Source organism: Sarcophilus harrisii, chromosome 4 (genome assembly GCF_902635505.1).
Source record: "Sarcophilus harrisii chromosome 4, mSarHar1.11, whole genome shotgun sequence".
NCBI classification, from domain to species: domain Eukaryota; kingdom Metazoa; phylum Chordata; class Mammalia; order Dasyuromorphia; family Dasyuridae; genus Sarcophilus; species Sarcophilus harrisii.
The window spans coordinates 347477668-347496334 of NC_045429.1; the positions used below are offsets into that span (position 1 = coordinate 347477668).

General features: G+C 34.0%; 1 protein-coding gene across 2 annotated transcripts in view; it reads right to left on the bottom strand.

Annotated features, from left to right (window-relative positions):
• COIL (coilin) overlaps positions 1 to 18667 on the bottom strand; it is a 26800-nt gene continuing 8133 nt past the window's right edge. The window contains exons 2-7 of one of the 2 annotated variants that reach the window (XM_003770600.4): positions 8195 to 9275; positions 6372 to 6458; positions 5416 to 5463; positions 3321 to 3390; positions 2965 to 3053; positions 1 to 1723 (exon numbers count right to left, since the gene is read on the bottom strand). In XM_003770600.4, the coding sequence (XP_003770648.2) occupies positions 1640 to 1723; positions 2965 to 3053; positions 3321 to 3390; positions 5416 to 5463; positions 6372 to 6458; positions 8195 to 9275 (1459 nt within the window). In that variant the 3' untranslated portion in view covers positions 1 to 1639. Of the gene's footprint in view, positions 1724 to 2964; positions 3054 to 3320; positions 3391 to 5415; positions 5464 to 6371; positions 6459 to 7634; positions 7794 to 8194; positions 9276 to 18667 lie in introns of those variants that run through there. The other variant, XR_001121136.3, reaches the window with a different exon arrangement.

Below are 18667 nucleotides of genomic sequence, written 5' to 3' on the forward strand. Positions count from 1 at the left end.
AGTACTAAGTACATCTAGAGAACTGTTAAGTACCCTGATAAACGACCATTGTTTCTTATCAAGTCCACTGACAGCACCTTGTAAGAATTCTAACAATATTTTCTTAATACTGGGAAAATATAGCCATTAAAGCTTTTTTGCTGTAGGATTAAGAAACAATATTTTGACAGTTTGGTAATCTAAATTAGTCCTTTGTTTCACTTGAATTAAAGACCTAGTCACTTTTTAGTAACAGAACTTAAATCCAAGGAAGAACTTAATTCCTTAAAACTAAGATTAAATGGAGAAAATCTTTCTTAATAAAAAGAAGTGTCCCCGGATTCATCATGAATCAGCTCAAGAGAAGTGATCCTTTTCCTTTCCCTGGACCTGACTGAAATAATAGAAGTACCTTTGTTTAATTCAATTAAGAATTTTATCTCTTAATCCCCCTTTGATGAAACAGAGAGGAACTGATTGGAGGATATGGTGAAAGAAAGAGCGAATGGTTTTAAAAGAAATGTCTATGTGGGTCCAATGACATTACTGTTTTGTTTAAGAAAAACAAAAACACTATCCCTAAATTCTGTGCTTTACTTTACCTTGCTGTGATACTTTTGTCTTTTGGTTAGTATAAGATTAAGAGAATATTTCTTGCATTGGGGATAATTTCAAATTTCAGGAAAAACTTGCTGATTTCTTTAGAATGTTACATATTTTAAAATGCTCCTGGAATGACTCCTATAATCCGGCTCTTCCTCCTAGCAGGAATGCTGAGTAATAATGCATGGTCTCTGACAAACTTATGGTCAAAACAGGGAGGACAGTTTTTCTTCTTTGATACAAATAGGAGGGTGGTCGTCGTCTTCATGATGAAGTCAAACATCTACTTGATTGTTCACGAAATCAATCTAAACCTGATGTCATGGCATTTCCCATGTTAACTATTTTATAGTTGAGAACTAGTTCTTTCCAAATTCACATTTCCAAAGTTTCTCAGGCTAACTTCTTCAGACAGGGTCTCATGAATTCTGTACCCCTTTTCTCGAAAAGTTCACAGAACATTACTCCCCAAACATCTGAAAACATTTATATAAATACTCATTATATCTTGAGATAATCTGTCTATAAATGAAAATAAAGTTTTTGAAATTTTTCAATAGACAGAATTATTAAGATGGGGACATTTGCTTTAGTGGTTTAAATGTTACATATATAACTGGCATAGTAAAAAAAAAGTTTCTTTTCTTATATTACCACCCAGTGGCCAAAAGTTTATTAACTTCATAACATTCAACTGTTATATCAAATTCTGTTATAAAAGTTGTACCAACTTACAGGACTTGAAGGTAGGATTGAGGGTAGAAATTACTTATCAGTGATTCTAAAACTATGATTAATTTAAGATAACTACCACTTCTGTAACATATGATGTTTTAAAGTAACTAGTTTTTAATATTAAGAGGTATATTTTTCATAAAATACTTAACATAAAAAAATACTAAAAATTTTATTCTATGTTGTTGAAATACTTTATTTAGAAAAGGTGCAACCTATAGTCATATTTTCACAAGGTCATAAAGCAAACAAAAATTATAAACTATTTGAATTATAAACTAAATATATAGTCCTTCATATACACTGGGTGGAATGATAAAGGTCAGGCCTGTTCTGTATTTGGAGTGTCAGTGTGAGGCTCAATAATTAGTCTTGGTTCGATCAGTTCTTTCCAACAAATAGTTATCTGGGGAAAACAAAAGACAATCAATATGGTGATATTATCTTTCCAGCTCTAGTGAAGAAATTCATTTTCAAATATAGTCAACTTTCATATGACCAAAACAATGAAGAAAACTTTTTTTTCTAGTAGCTAAATACCTTGGCTGAGTTATAATAAAGTTTATGTACAAACAATAAAAACAACATATTTGTATATAATGTTAAAACTGAACACATACAAAAACCCTTAAAAAACCAAAAACCTGAAGCATGTTTCATTATCTCCCTTCTAAATTAAGCACAGGGAACATATCCTAGCTAAACTCTCTATCTCACCTAGCAGAATATTTTGCATATAGTAGGGACTTAACAAAACTTGGACTAAATTTATCTTTAATTACTCAGAAGGCTCTTTAGAACCTTGTTCCTCAAACAGAGGACATCTGTTCCCTGGCAGATGGCAAAGTAATCCCCTTTTTTTGCCACTCTGCATTCCACAGATCTGTCCTTTTAAAAAAAAAAAAAGGTAATTCATTTTTTGTCACAGTAAAGCTTGCATTTATTAATATATATCAGCTTTCCTAAAATTACAATGACATTGACTTTTATTAATGATGTCAGAAGCATCACTTAATAGAAAAAAATCACAATAAATGTAACTGCATAAGCAGTACATAGAGAAAAATATTGCCTACTATCTACTTAAAATTTAAATTTCCAGAAATGTACTGTAGTAAAATGTCTATGTAGTAAAATAAGAAGTATAACAGATTGGGTTAGTATATTCATTCCAAATATGTGTTCTGAAAGTTGAACTTTTAAAAAATAAATACGAGAGCTTCCTACCTCTTTCATAAAATATAGAAAAACCTATGTATTTGACTATTTAACTATTTAAGTTTGGGACAAAATAAGGGTTTACTATTTACGAAGTTCACTTGAAATACAAAACTTTCAAACAGACCATTGTCAAATATAATACTCATATTTTTCATTTCAATATTGGCAAAATAAAGTCAATTCATGTCAAAAAAAACTTTAAACCTGTAGATTTCAAACCTAAACCAAATACTCTTAAAACAGCAATCTTCCTAGTTTAAGCAAATAGAATAGAAAGCAAATTATGCTTAATAAAATTACAAAATAACATTATTAACAGAGAAAGTTTCCCACAACAAAAATCTTGTCATTATGTTTAGAGTAAAACATTAATACAAATTTTTTAATAAAGAATGATACCAAGTAGCTCCCAGAATAGAAGCATACCCTTTTATCCTGTGATACTGCATATTCTACCACTTCTGTTCCATTTTCATTCTGGTACACCAGGTCAAATTTCCCAGGCTCTTTCACCACTGAAACCATAGGAAAAGGAGGGAGGGAAGGGGGTAAGAGGGGGAGGAGTTGTAAATCTGTGTAATTTCTAGGCAATTAAGATATTCTGCTAATTTCTATTTTCTTCATTTTACATAGAACTGTCAGCTGGATAGTTGGTATGAAAAAAAAAAAAAAGACAGTACAATTCTAATGCCAACAAGGTCATTCAAAACTCAGCAATCTCTATGAAAGTTGTTTAAAAGCACTCTAGAAATCCACAGCCAATTGGCTCTAAAAGAACTTACCTGGTAAAGATGAAAGGATTTCTATGTCTACTTCCTGAGCATCAGGATTGTAGTTTATTATTTTCCCCTCCTTCAAAAATAAAAAAGTTGACATCAAAGAAGTTTAGTAAACATCCCATTTCAACAATACTGGCAAACCTCAATACAAATAAAACAAAATTTCATTTAAGTCAATATATGTTCACATCCAGAAGATTAGAAACAAATGAAACATCAGCCAAATGTTGAGAAGCTATGTATTTATTTCAATAAGGTTGTCATTACCATCAACCTCTTTGGAAACTTCTCCAAAACTGCCTTATAAGCGGAGGATAGTAAACTACAGGGAGAAACAGGGAGGCAGCAAAGTTGTATAATTGGTCTCATATATTTTTTAACCTGTACATTTCTTTCCTCATAAGATTCCATCTTGTGTTCTCCCCAAACATATATTCTGGTACTAAATGTTAGCTTCCCTGCTGTCATTAACAATGACTAGCCACTAAGACTAAGCTGATTTTTTCCTGCTCTGGCCAGGAAATTCCTACTACACATGGCATGGTGGCAGTTATTGGGCAGAGAACTTTCTAAAATCTGCAGGACAGGTTAAAACACTGATGACTCCTCATTCTTGCATGGAGGTCTCCATTACAATATGACTTGAAAAATTAACCAAAATTATCAAGACAGAAAAGAAAAAGGAGAAGAGGAAGAAAGACAGAGGGCCAGGGAAAGGGAGAAGGGAGAAGAGGAAAGTTTTTATCAAGATTTTATTAAAAATCAAAATCTTGAAATGTTCTGGAATTTCAAATTCACCAATTTTTTTTTTTACATTTTTTCATAGCTATTATATAAGAATATAGCATAATTGACAAGAATTTTAATGCACTGGAAAATTCACAAGAAGCATAGTACTAAATGCATTTGCTAAAGAAGTGTATTACTATACTTTAGAAAGACTTGCAATAAGTTATTTTTTTTTAAAGCATATTCAAGACAATCAAGTATAAACAAATCAACATATTATTTTCTGAATATTTTGGTTAAATCAAAGTTTTACTGAATTGTAATATATAATCTGCCAAAAGAAAGTCTCAAAGAGATATTAAATAGCTCAGTTTCAAAGAATTATAAAATGACAACTCAAAAGAAACATGTTAATGTAACCATCATTAGTATAATTATGTAAACTGTAATTTTAGAATTATCTAAGTTTTTTAACAGCTTTTCCTTAACTCAGATCAGAGTTCATAATGGAAAAACTGTGTTCTGAAAAAATGTGAAAAAGATTGACAAGGCTGATTCCAAAAAATTATTTCCTTGGATGAAAATATTCATCCCTTATGAATTACATGGGAAAATTCACCTATTACTAGGCTTAAAACAGAGGTGGCTCCTAAAGAAAGCAAGCCAGTCATTTTGTTTATAAATTAATAATTTTTTCATTCTTCTATTAATTATACTCCTCAGCTCAATCTCCTATACTGTCTATATCTATTAGGCTAAAAAGAAATGACATGAAAAATAACTGTATGGATATGTATACATATATTGTATTTAACATATACTTTAACATATTTAACATGTATTGGTCTACCTGCCATCTGGGAGAGGGGGTGGAAGAAGGAGGGAAAAAGTTGGAACAGGTTTTGCAAGAGTCAATGCTGAAAAATTACCCATAAATATATTTTGTAAATAAAAAGCTATTAAAAAAAATTGGCAAATATAGTAAATATATCATTGGATTTGGAATCAAGAGTCCTGAATTTGAAACTCATGGCAGACAATTATGAGCTGTGTTCACTGGCAAGTCACGTTAGCTTTGAGTCTCATCTATAAAATGGGGATAATAATACTCAGATCACATATTTCGATGACTGTCAGGAGGAAGTGCCTTTTAAATTTTTAAAAGTTCTATATAAATGTGCATTATTATATTAAAGTATATATAATAACTAAAAACACCAAACATCTTGAAAGAGGTATTAAATTATATAAATATGGTTTACATATACAAAGATTATTTTTTTAAGTCTTGTGTTCTAAATACCTTTCCTTTTGTCATATAACAATTTTAAAATAAAATAAAAAACAAATTTAAAATAAAATAAAATACCTTGTAACTAGAGACATCAGGAGAATAATCTGCTGTCAATTCCAAAAGCTAAGAAAGATAAACAAAAAGATATATAATTGTTTAGTTTAAAACTTTTTTAAATGCTGCTAACATGACAAGAACATTTAGCCACTCCATTGTGCATAACACAAGATGAAAGCTAAAAGCTTTTCCATATCAGTAAGTAATATCCATTTGCCATTGATATAACATATAGGATAGAAGGGGAAAATACTGAAACTAGATATGGAAAAAATGGAATCCAGATTATGGCTGTTCTGGATCTTCTCATTTCTAAGAAAGGCTGTCTTCCAACTTCTTACTTCTAATTTCTCAAGGTAATTAGTAGTGTCAGAATGCTGATCTCTCCTACTTCATCTGCCCTACTAACATGTCTAACAGATGAATGAGTGGCAGAGGTGGAAATAGGAAACAATTTTAAGCTATTTTGTTATGAATTCAATAGACACAAAGTTCTTAACTTTTTGTGATATGGCTTCCTTTGATAGGCTGGCAAAACCTATGGACTCTTAAGGATCATTTTTGAATAAATAAAATAAAATATATAGGATTGCAAGATCATTTATACCGAAATTTTTGAGACTGTTAAGTCAGTTATCTTAGTTGTGTCCAACTCTTTATGACTCTAACTAGGATTTTCTTAGCAAAGATACTGGAAGGATTTACCTTCCCATTTTACAATGAGGAAATCAAGGCAACCCAGTTTAAGTGATTTGCCCAGAGTCACACAACTAGGACAAGTTTGAAGCCAGATTTGAACTCATGAAAATGGGTCTTCCTGACTCCAGACCAGGCACTCTATCTACTGTGACACATGGTTATAAAAATATATTTTTTAAAGTTCACAGATCCCCAAAAATCAATGGTTCTGAAATTTGGAACCCCAATGATATATTCTAGTTGGTGAGACCATTTATATGTTAGAGGAAATATACCTTAAATGCAATCTTTTCCCCTACCCGTGGGGGTGCTGCTAATTGAGGAAGTAGACTGTAGTCCTTCTGGGGAGTCTCCACTGGATTCTACAAAAACAATGGTAGCTATGAAGAGATGACCCCTATCACCAAGGCCAACAAGCTACATTTATTCCTGATAACAATCTCTTCCCATCTTTCCTAGAAGACCACCAGGACTATCATCCTGTACCTTTCTTTAATCCTTAATTTCTCCCCATTTAGTGGTTCCTTCTCTGCTAAGAATCATACTTAAGTCTCCATCACCCTCTCATTAGATCATGCCTTTCCTTTAAATTTTTTTCCTTTCCTTTCCTTCTCAGCCCAATTCCTATTTAAAAAAGCTGTCCATATTCATTGCCTCTTTCTCTCTTCAACCCTTTGCAATCGGTCTTCCAACCTCATTACTCAATTAAAATTGCTTTCTTCAAAGTTACCAATGATCTTAGTTGCTAAATCTGATGACATTTTCTCAGTCTTCATCCTTTCCATTGTAGCAGCCTCACACTACTCTCCACCCTATCCTCCTGGATCCTTCTTTGCCGAGTTTTCACAACAATGATCTACCTTAGCTCTCCTGCTACCTGTATGACTGTGCTCCCTCTCAGCTTCCTTGGCTGGGTCATTAACCTTATCATGGTACCCAACTCTGGGCATACCAAGAGAGGTTCCAGGGTTCTCTATGCTCTTTTACAGGCTTAATTAAAATGTCTTTAACTCCCAGATCTATACAGTCACATCTATCTCTTGGACTTTGGTCATGTAGCTGCAACTGTTTACTGGACATTTCCAACAAGAAATTTGGTAAGCTACTATAACTCAAGTCTAAGACAGAACCCTGAATTCCTTCTAAATGCACCCTTCTTCCACATTTTGTTATTTTGTCAAGGACACCACCATTATTCAAGAGGTTTCCTAGATTTATAACTTTAATATTCTCCCTCCTCAATGTCTCATTTCCTATACCTGATTAGTTATTAAATCTTGCTTCTACCTCTACAACATGCTTGTTTAGGATCACCTCATTATCTTAGCATGGACTACTGATAATTCTTCTAATTGGTCTCCTAGTCTCAAGTGTCTCTCTAATCCATTCTCCACATAGATGTCCAAATGATTTTCTTCAAGAAAAGGTCTGACCACATCACTACCCTAACTCCAACTCTCACCTTACTGTTTCTAGAATCAATTGTAAACACCTTCTGTTTGGCTTTTAAAGCACTTCATAGCCTGATGCCCACCTACCTTTTCAACTTTGTTTTATATTATTCTTCTTCCCGCACTGTTCTGTCCAACTAGACTGGCCAACTTGCTGTTCTTCACCCAGGGCACTCCATCTTCCATTTCTGTGCCTTTGCACTGGATGTCCTCCATGTGTGGAAAGTACTCCCTCTTCACCTGAGCCTTTTAAATACTTTTTCTTTCAAAACTCAGCTCAAATGCTTCTACATAAAACCTCTTCAGATTCATCTAGCTACTTGTGCCCTAATCCAAATTAATTTCTATTTATATTTAAAACACACACACACACACACACAAACACACACACAGAGATGGTGTGTTTACACCATCTCCCCCAATAAAATTTTTAATCCGTAAGGGTAAAGACTGTTTCATTTTTCTTTGTATCCCTAACACACTGGCTGGCATATAAACAGATACTTAATAAATGCTCAAATATTGATTGATTTCATTAACAATAATAAATACTGATAGATAAACTCCAGGTTCACCATATATCAGGTTGATTAACATATGTAGGTAATAAAAATAAAGAGATAAAAGAAGAAAGGAAGGCTACATACCTGGATAATAATGGAAGTGTTTTTTACTACTTCATTTAATTGCTGCTGTTTCTGGGATTCACCATTAAACACATAATTAATGTTTCCCCCTCTCCCTCGTCCTCTGATTCCACGAAAACCCCGTCCCCTAGGTCCCCTCCAAGGGAAAATGTCTTCCCCTCTTCCCCTCCCCCTTCCAAAACTGCTGGGATGAGGAGCTGCTTCTGCAGTCAGAGGGGCTGGTTGTTTCCCACTATTTCCCAATACTGGCTTATCCCAGAGATCAGAGTATCGCATCTCCTGTCTTGTTCCTAAGTGACTGCCTGTATCTGGACCATTTGTCTGGGAAGATCTTGGAGATCCTGCTGCTCCCACTGGGGGAGGAGCCGGCGCTGGAGCTCTCTTGGGCATACTGCCCTGGTCATCTGAACTGGAACTGGAATCCAAACTAGAGGATGAGGCTTGAGTTCCTTTGGCCTTAGCAGAGCCGGTAACAAGTCTGTCTGCCTTTGGGTGGGAACCGGTTGACTTTGATGTAATGAATGACTCCTTTTCTATTGATTTTTTACCACCAAGACTTGTCTTGCTGTGGCTATCATCTGACGATGTGGCAGAAGAATCAGAGTCCGATGAGGTGTCAGGGTTGGCTTTAGCAGACAAGCCAATATCCTTTTTCCTCTTGGTTTCAGCTGAACTATTTTTAATGGAAGCACTCTTCTGAACAACACACCTCTTTTTGGTCCGTTCTGGCAATGTCTTTGTTTTAGAAGACTTTGGAGGCCTTTTCTGTTTCTTTTCTTCAGCTTTTCCTCTCTTCTCTTTCCCTGATTTTTGGGGGGTCCATTTTCCATTATTTTCACTTCCTCCCTCATTCCTTTTTCTCTTCTTGTTTTTTTTCTTTGTGTCTTGATCTGGTTCCAGAGAAGAGGTTTCACTGATCTCTCCCTCTTTCCAATGCTTTTCTATGTATTGATCATTTTCTGCATCGGACTCTTCTTCTTCCCATGTGGATCTCCTCTTCCGTGCTTTTTTGTATGAATAACTGAGCCCATTACTGACTGCTACAGAGTTCTCAACAATGTCAACATCTTCTAATTTAACTCTGTCAAAAGAATAAAAGAAACCTACTGTCACTGAGAAACCTGTGACAATTTCTCCATACAAAAACACTATTAACTATACAAATCCTAAATCAACATTGAATAGAAAATGTACCAATCTCCAAGACTGCAGTCATTACTGCTTTCATGAATGTGATTTATATAATCAAGTCCTAATCTTCTAATGATGAAAAGAATAAGCAACCGAAATAATCACAAAGTTTAATATGAAGTTGTCATTTAATATTTGGCTTTGGATTGCAATTTTTAAAACCCCTACAAATTAATTTTCATATCACATATTTAATAAAGAATTAAATTCATTAGAACTTGAGTACATTCCCTGATCAAGGAGAGATAATCCAGAAAAATATACCATGACATTTTATGCAAACATTTCACAGACAAGTTTCACTTACTATTTTACAATACTCAACAGGATCTACCATGGTCCACAGATGCTGCAATCCCTCGATATCATGGCTTCTTAAGCTTTTTTCCACTCATGACCACTTTTTGCCCAAGAAATTTTTACATGACTTCCAAATACATAAGGTATATAAAATAGGTATATAAATATTTACTGTAATAAATCACAGTTTCATGACTCCCACATTCAGTTACAAGACCCAAAGTGGGGGGGTTCTATATAACCCACTGTGGCATATCACAAGTAGAAGACAATCTTAGCATACCTTCTTATCCAGGGACCTCCTCTGAATAAGATGCAATTTGCATTTTGATAACAATTTTTAGTAGTCCATAAAGGATTACAGAATTATATTTTATAAGTAAAAGAGGAAATATTAGTTAAAAATGTAAATGAACTTACATTTATATCATGCTTTACAATTACAAAACATTTTGCAAATATGGTGTAATTTGATCTTCACCAACATCCCTTCTAGGTAGTTGCTGTAAGTATTATAATCCCATTTGCGAACAGTGAAATCATATTCAGAGAAATCAATAGATTAGCCTGGGTCACATAATGAGTAATTGAACTAGGTATGAGTTTAGATCTTCTAATTCTAAATCTATCATTATTTCAACTAAAATGATAAATAAATGGATCATAAATATTCTCCAAAGAATTAAAAAAAAAAAAAAAAACCACTAGAAGGCTGTTATAAAAGAATAATAAATACACTGAGATATTCAGATAGGGGGGCAGTAGGTGATCCAGGGGATAGAGTGCAGGGCCTGGAGTTAAGAAGAATCATTTTTATGAATTCAAATAACAGACACTTAATTACATGACCCTGGGCAAGCCACTAAACATTGTTTGCTTCAGTTCCTCCCCTGTAGGAAATGGCAAAACTTTGCCAAAAAAAAACCTAAACCAAAATCCAAATGGGATCACAAAGAGCTGGACATGACTTAAAAGTGACTGAACAATATAAATTCACATATGGGTAGCATAATCTCAAATTATCTACAATAATTTTCTAGGAATTCACAATATAAAAGTTCATAGATATAAACAAATCAAAAGCAATATAAAAGCTACTAAGGTTAAAGAAATGAAGACTAAACTATAAGATCGTGAAATAGTATCCGTTTGAATAATGAACACGTTAGTTACTCTTACCACCATACGAAAGTAATGAAGCTGTCTTAAATAAATTCACTTTCTAGATAATTCAATAAATAGGAAATATGAAGTCCTAGAAACATAAAGATTTAAAGAATTCTTTAAGAACAATATGTATGTTCTGCATGATTTAAACGAAGTGTTGCATTTCAGAAAACAGTGAGGCTAATGTTAGTGGATCAGAAAGTATTGGAAGTCAGGGGGGATAAGGGGCACAAGATATAAGGAGACTAGAAAAGTAGGGAAGAGTAGTTTATATTTGAATGTTAAACAGGGGATTTTGATTTGCTATTTGATCCTGGAAGTGATAGGAAATTTAGTGAGTAGTAGGGGAAGAAAAATGATATGGTTTGTGCTTTAGGAAAATCACTTTAACAGCTGAATCAGAAAGGAAAGGCTTGGAGCAGAGGTCCATCAGTAGATTATGACAATCGTTTGTCTGGCTGTGAGGTAATGAGGACTTGCCCCAGAGTGTGGCAGCAAGAACAGAAGAGGGCGTATATGCGAGAAGGCAAAATTGACAAGTCTGGCAATAGACTGGGTCTGGAAAGGTTGAGAGAATGAAGAAGATAATACCTAGGTTGCATGCACAGGGAACTGGAAGGGTAGTGGTTCTAATGATGAAAAGACATCATTAATAATAATCAATAATAATATGGAAGTTTGGAAGGGGTGAATTTTTGGTAAGAAAGATAAAGCGTTAAGCTCTGAAGGTATTTAAGATGTTTACAAGACATTTAGTTGAAGATAGCTAATATCTGATAGAGTTGCAAAACTGAAGGTCAGTACAAATCATGCTAGATTAGATTTCCTAAATAAGTAGATTTGAGAATCATCAGCACAGGGATCCCAATTTAATTTATGAGAGTTGATGAGATTACCAAATTCAATAGTATGGAGAAGAAGAGGGCCCAGGCAGAATCCTGGGGATATTCATAGCTAGTGAACATGATTTGGATGAAGATCCAAAAAAGGAAAAGAAGAAGGAAACATCAGATAAGTAAGAAAAGAATTAGGAGAGAATAATATCTCAAAACATCTAAAAAACCCTGGGTATCAAGGAGAAAAGAGTGATCAACAATGTCAAAGACTACAGGTTGGTCAAAAGGGATGAAGACTGAGAAAAGGCCATTGGATTTGGCCATTAGGAGAACAGTAGCAACTTTGGAGAAAGTTGTGGTTGAATGATGAGGTCAGAAGTCAGAATGAGGGAGTTAAGAGGAAAATGGAAAGAAACGAAATGTAGACATCTATTAGACACTGCCTTATCCAGGAGTTTAAGCACAAAAGGCTAGCAAGATATGGAATGTTAGCAGGGATAGATTACCCAAGTAAAGGTGTTTGAGGTTGGGAGAGATATGGACATGTTTACAAGCAATAAGTAATAAAACAATAGATACACACAGAAGATTAGTGAGAGTAGGAATGATAAAGGGGAACAATCTGCTAGAGAAGACAGATGGAATGGAATCATTTGTGCATGCAGAGGGGTTAGCTTTGGCAAAAAGAGCCAACTCTTTATGTGAGGAGTAGAAGAGATAGTGACAGAAGACATTTAAGGGATGTGAGATGAGAACAGAAAAAGGAGCTCCCTGCAAATGACTTCCCTTTTTTGTGTAAAATATAAGGCAAGTCACTTAATCCTAATCACTTCAGCAAAAAACAAAACAAAACCCCAATATTGCTGTCTCCTGATTCTGTTTACTTCACTATACATCCTTCATGTTAAGTCTTTTTAGGTTTTGTTTTTTTTTTAATCATCCTGATTGTCATTTTTTATAGAAAACAGTATTCCATTAAAACCATATACCACAGCTTATTTAGCCGTTCCCTAATTAATGGTCATCCTTTTAATTTCCAATTATTAGCTACCACAAAAAGAGCTGCAATTAATATTTTTGTACAAATAGGTCCTTTCCCCCAAACCCTGTTTTTGCTGTTGTTATTGGTTGGTTATTTAAGCTTTAGGGGATTTTTTGCTATCTTTGGGATACAGTCCTAGCAGTGATATTGTTGGATCAAAGGGAATGCATATAGTTTTATAGCATGATTCCATATTTCTCTCTAGAATGGTTGGGTCAGTTCACATTTCTGCCAAGAGGGCATTAGTGTCCCAGTTTTCTCACACTGATCATTTTCCTTTTCTGTCATATTAACTAATCTGATTGATGTGAGAGGGTAACAAAGTTGTTTTAATTTGAATTCTCTAATAGTGATTTAGAGCATTTTTTCATGACTACAGACGGCTTTGATTTCTTTTGTCTGAAAATTGTTCATAGTCTATTTATCAATTGGAGAATGACTTGTATTTTTATAAATTAGACTCAGTTCTCCTTATGTTTGAGAAAAGAGACCTTTATCAGAGGTTGCATATTTTGTTGCAAAATTTCCCCTGCCTCAGTTTTTCTGTTTGCCTTATAATTTTGGTTGCATTAATTTTGTTTGTGAAAAATCTTTTAAATTTTATATAATTAAAATTATCCATTTTATATTTTATAATACTCTTTATCTCTTGCTTGGTCATAAATTTTTCGCTTATCCATAGATCTGACAGATAAATCATAAAGCATGACATCATGCTTTCCTAATTTACTTATGGTATCTTTTATGTGTAAATGACACACCCATTTTGAACTTATCTCAGTATCAGTACCCAGTTTCTGCTATGCTATTTTCCAGTTTTCCTAGCCGTTTCTGTGAAATAATAAAATTTCATTCTAAAAGCTTGGATCTTTGGGTTTAATCACATACCAGACTAAAATGATTTTTACTATAATGCAATTTGTACCTATTCTACTGATCTACCTACCACTTTATTTCTGAGCTGATATCAAACTGTTTTATAATTACCACTTTTATATAATAAGAGTTTGAGATCTGATACAGACACACTTTTCCCCACAGGTTTCCTTCACATTTTTTTTCATTGATTTCTTTGATATTTTTGGCCTTTGTCCTTCCAGATGAATTTTGCCATTTTTTAGTTCTATAATTTTTTAATAGTTTGATTGGCATGGCACTGAATAGATTTAGGTAGAACTGTCATAATTATATTGGCTTGGTCTATACTTGGGCAATTAATATTTTTTCAATTGTTTAGATCTGACTTTATTTGTGTGAAAAGTTTTGTAGATTTGTTCATATATAGTCCCTGTGTTTATCTTGATAAATGCTCAAGTATTTTATATTATAATTGTTTTATATAGAATTTCTCACCTTTTGCTGCTAGGTGTCACTGGGTATATAAGAATGACAGTTTATATGGATTTATCTTATATCTTGCAACTTTGCTAAAGTTGTTAATAATTTCAAGTAGTTTTTTCAGTTGATTTTCTATGATTCAAGTATAACATCTGCAAAATAGTTTTGCTTTTTCGTTGCCTATTCTAATTCAATTTTTTTTCTTTTCTTGTTATAGCTGATGTTTCTACTAAAATATTGAATAATAAAAGTGATAATAGACATCCTTGCTTTACCCCTGATTGTATTAGAAGGCTTCTAGCTTATCCCACTATGGATAATGCTTAAGGATAGTTTTAGATAAATATTACTATTATTTAAAAATAAACTCCATTTATTCCTATGCTTCTTAGTGTTGGTAGTTTTTTTTTTTTTTTTAAATTAGGAACGGGCATTGTATTTTGTTAAAGGTTTTTCCTGCACCTATTGGGGCAATCAGATGGATTCTTTTGGTTTTGTTATTGATATGGTCTATTATGCCAAAAGTTTTCCTAATATTGAATCATTCCTACATTCCTGGTAGAAATTTCATCTGATCATAGTATATGACTCATTTATTATTATAAAATTTTTTGTTAGTGTTTTATTCAGAATAGGGAAATTGGTCCATAGCGTCCTTTCTCTGTTTTGGCTCTTCCTGTTTTAGGTAGTTTTGTGTCATAAAATAAATTTAGAAGAACTCCCTCTTTGCCCATTTTCCCAAACAGAGCATAAAGTACTGAGATTGTTCTTTAAATGTTTGATAGAATTCATTTGTGAATTCATCTGGACCTGGGAATTAAAAAAAAAAAAATTCATTGATGATCAGTTCCACCTCTCCCCCACCCCCTGAAATTGGGGTATTTTATTTTTTCTATTAAAATGGGTAATTTATATTTTTGTAGATATTCATCCATTTCATTTAAAATGTCAAATTTATAGGCATATAATTGAGCAAAACAGATACTAAACAATGCTTTAATTTCTTCATTGGTGGTGAATTCAACTCTTTCACTTTTGAGATTTGCAACTTAGTTTTCAATGTTTTTTTGTTTTTGTTTTTTGCTGAGGCAATTGGGGTTAAGTGGCTTGCCCAGGGTCACACAGCTAGGATCTGTTAAGTGTCCGAGGTCATATTTGAACTCAGGTCCTCCTCTGACTTCAGGGCTGGTGCTCTATGCATTGTGCCACCTAACTGCCCTCAATTGTTTCTTACTTTCAATTTTATTAATCTCTCCTTTGATTTTCAATTTGGTATTTAATTGAAAGGAAGGGTTAATTTGTTCTATTTCTAGTTTTTTTAGTTGCAGGTGCAATTCATTGATTTGTTTTTTTCTCTATTTTATTGATGCGAGGAATTAGGGATATGTTTTTTCCCCTAAGTATCACTTTGGCTGCATATTATTAATTTTAGTATATTGGGGTAGCTAGGTGGCACAGTGCATAGAGCACCAGCCCTGAAGTCAGGAGGACCTGAGTTCAAATCTGACCTCAGACACTTAATAGGTCCTAGCTATGTGACCCAGGGCAAGTCACTTAACCCCAATTGCCAGCAAAAAAAATTTTTTTTTTTTTTTAGTATGGTGTCTCTGTCATTTTCTATAATGAAATTCTCAATAGTGTCTATGATATGATCCATTTTTAGGATTGGATTATTTAGTTTTCAATTAATTTTTAATCCATCTTTCCAATGCCCATTATTGAATGTAATTTTTATTACATTATGATTGGATAAGGATGCATTAATTATTTCTGCTTTTCTGCATTTGGTTGTGATGTTTTTATGTCCTAATACATGATCAATTTTTGTGTAGGAACCACATTGCTGAGATTCCTTTCTATTCCCAATTTTTTCCACATATCTATCAAAACTATATTTTCCAGAATTTTGTTCACCTCCTTAACTTCTTCCTTATCTTTTGCTTCGTTCTATCTAATCCTGAGAAGGAAAAGTTAAGGTCTCCCACTTACATACAGCATACTGTTTTTTTCTTTTTCTTGTATTTTTTCCCTTTTGTTCTGATTTCCCTCACACACAACATTATTAATCTGGAGATAGGATATCAGATTGTTTGCTGTTTTGAAGAGGGGGAAGGGAAGAGGAGGGAGAAAAAATTTGAAACTCAAAATCTTACATAAATGAATATTGAAAATTATTTTTACATGTAATTAGAAAATACATTACTATTAAATGCGGGGGGGGGGGGGTTTCTTGTAAACAGCATATTGTAGGATTTTGGTTTTCAATCCTTTCTGTTGTTTCCATTTTATGGATGAGTTTATTACACTCACATTTATAGTTATAATTGTATATTTCTTTCAAAGCTTGTCTGTCTCTCTCCCTTTTCCTCCTGACAATTATTTCACTTCTTATAGCACTTCCTCAATCTGCACTCAGTTCCCTGCCTCTTTCTAGGGTTTCCATCCCTTTTTACTCCCTTATAGAGTAAGAAATATAGATTTCTGTATCCAAATGAGTGTTATTTCCTCTTAGAGACAATTCTGATCAGAATAAGGTTTAAACCTCCTTTATATGAAATAATTTGCCTCACTCTATTTCCTCCCCCTCCTTTTTCCAATGCAATTTTTTTCTCATGACTTTATTTATTTTGGGGGGAGAAGATATCATCCCATGGAAGTCACCTTATATCTATGCCCTTTGCCAAACTCTGTATAATTCTTATCACAGCACCATGATATTTCAATTCTTTCTTTTTGGCTGCTTGCAATACTTCCTCCTTGATCTGTGAACTCTGGAATTTTGCTACGATGTTTTAGGGAGTTTTCATTTTGGGATCTCTTTCAAGTGGTGATCAGTGAATTTTTCAATTTCTAGTCTACTCTTTGGTTCTGGTATTAGCAGTAAATCATGAAATTCTGAGTTCTCTAGTCTAACCAACACTTTTTTTTTAAACTTTTTATTGACAGAACATATGCATGAGTAATTTTTTTACAACATTATCCCTTACACTCACTTCTGTTCCAACTTTCCCATTCCCTCCCTCTACCCGCTCCCCTAGATGGCAGGCAGTCTTATACATGTTAAATATGTTACAGTATATCTTAGATACAATATATGTGTGCAGAACCATACAGTTCTCTTGTTGCACAAGAAGAATTGGCTTCAGAAGGTAAAAATAACCTCGGAAGAAAACCAAAAATGCAAATAGATTACACTCATTTCCCAGTATTCCTTCTCTGGGTGTAGCTGATTCTGTCCATCATTGATCAATTGGAACTGAATTAGATCTTCTCTTTGTTGAAGATATCCACTTCTATCAGAATACATCCTCATACAATATTGTTGTTGAAGTGTATAATGAGCTCCTGGTTCTGCTCATTTCACTCAGCATCAGTTCATGTAAGTCTTTCCAAACCTCTCTGTATTCATCCTGCTGGTCATTTCTTACAGAACAATAATATTTCCTAATATTCATATACTACAATTTACCCCAACATTCTCCAATTGATGGGCATTCACTCATTTTCCAGTGTCTAGCCACTACAACAAGGGCTGTCACAAACATTTTGGCACATAGAGGTCCCTTTCCCTTCTTTAGTATCTCTTTGGGATATAAGCCCAGTAGTAATACTGCTGGATCAAAGGGTATGCACAGTTTGATAACTTTTTGGGCATAATTTCAGATTGCTCTCCAGAATGGTTGGATTCGTTCACAACTCCACCAACAATGCATCATTGTCCCAGTTTTCCCGCATCCCCTCCAACATTCATCATTATTTTTTTTTTCTGTCATCTTAGCTAATCTGACAGGTGTGTAGTTAGTCCACATTTTTAAGAATACAAGTTGGAGGGGGCAACTAGGTGGTACAGTGGATAGAGTACCAGTCCTTTAGTCAGGAGGACCTGAGTTCAAATCCACTTTCAAGACACTTAACACCTCCTAGCTGTGTGACCCTGGGCAAGTCACTTAACTCCAAATGCTTCCGTAAAACAAACAAACAAAAAAACAAGTGGTCATACCACTGTCCTTCATATATTAAAATTTCATCTGCTATCTCCATACCTTTGGACAGGCTATTTACCACACATGCCTTGAATTCCTCTTCATTTCTACGTATTAGAAGTTAATTCAAGCCAAGAAACATTTAAGGGCCCAATTAGCTTTTTAAAAAAACCAGCCACCATGTCAGAACTGAGGATATATAAAGAAAAGGGAGGGAAAAACCAGTTCACAAAGAGTTTATACTCTAATGGGGAAGACAATAAGGCAACAACTATGCATAAGTAATATTAAGACAAAAAAAAGTTTAGATAATCTTGGAAGGAAGGCACTAGCATTAAGAGAACTCTCTAGAAAAGTTTCTTGAAAGAAATAGGAGTTCAGTTAGGACCTAAAGGAAGCAGAAAACCCCTTCTGGGGGACAGCATGTGAAAAGGCAGAGTCCAAAGAAAGAGTTTCAAGTTAAGGACCAGCAAGGCAGCTATTTTCACTGCATCAAAAAGTATAGGATGGGAAGTAAAGTATCGGAAAGGGACAAGTTATGAAAAACTTTCAAAGTCAAACAGTTGTCTCAATTGGGGAGGTGTGTGTGTATGTGTGCATGGGGAGAGGGGGAGAA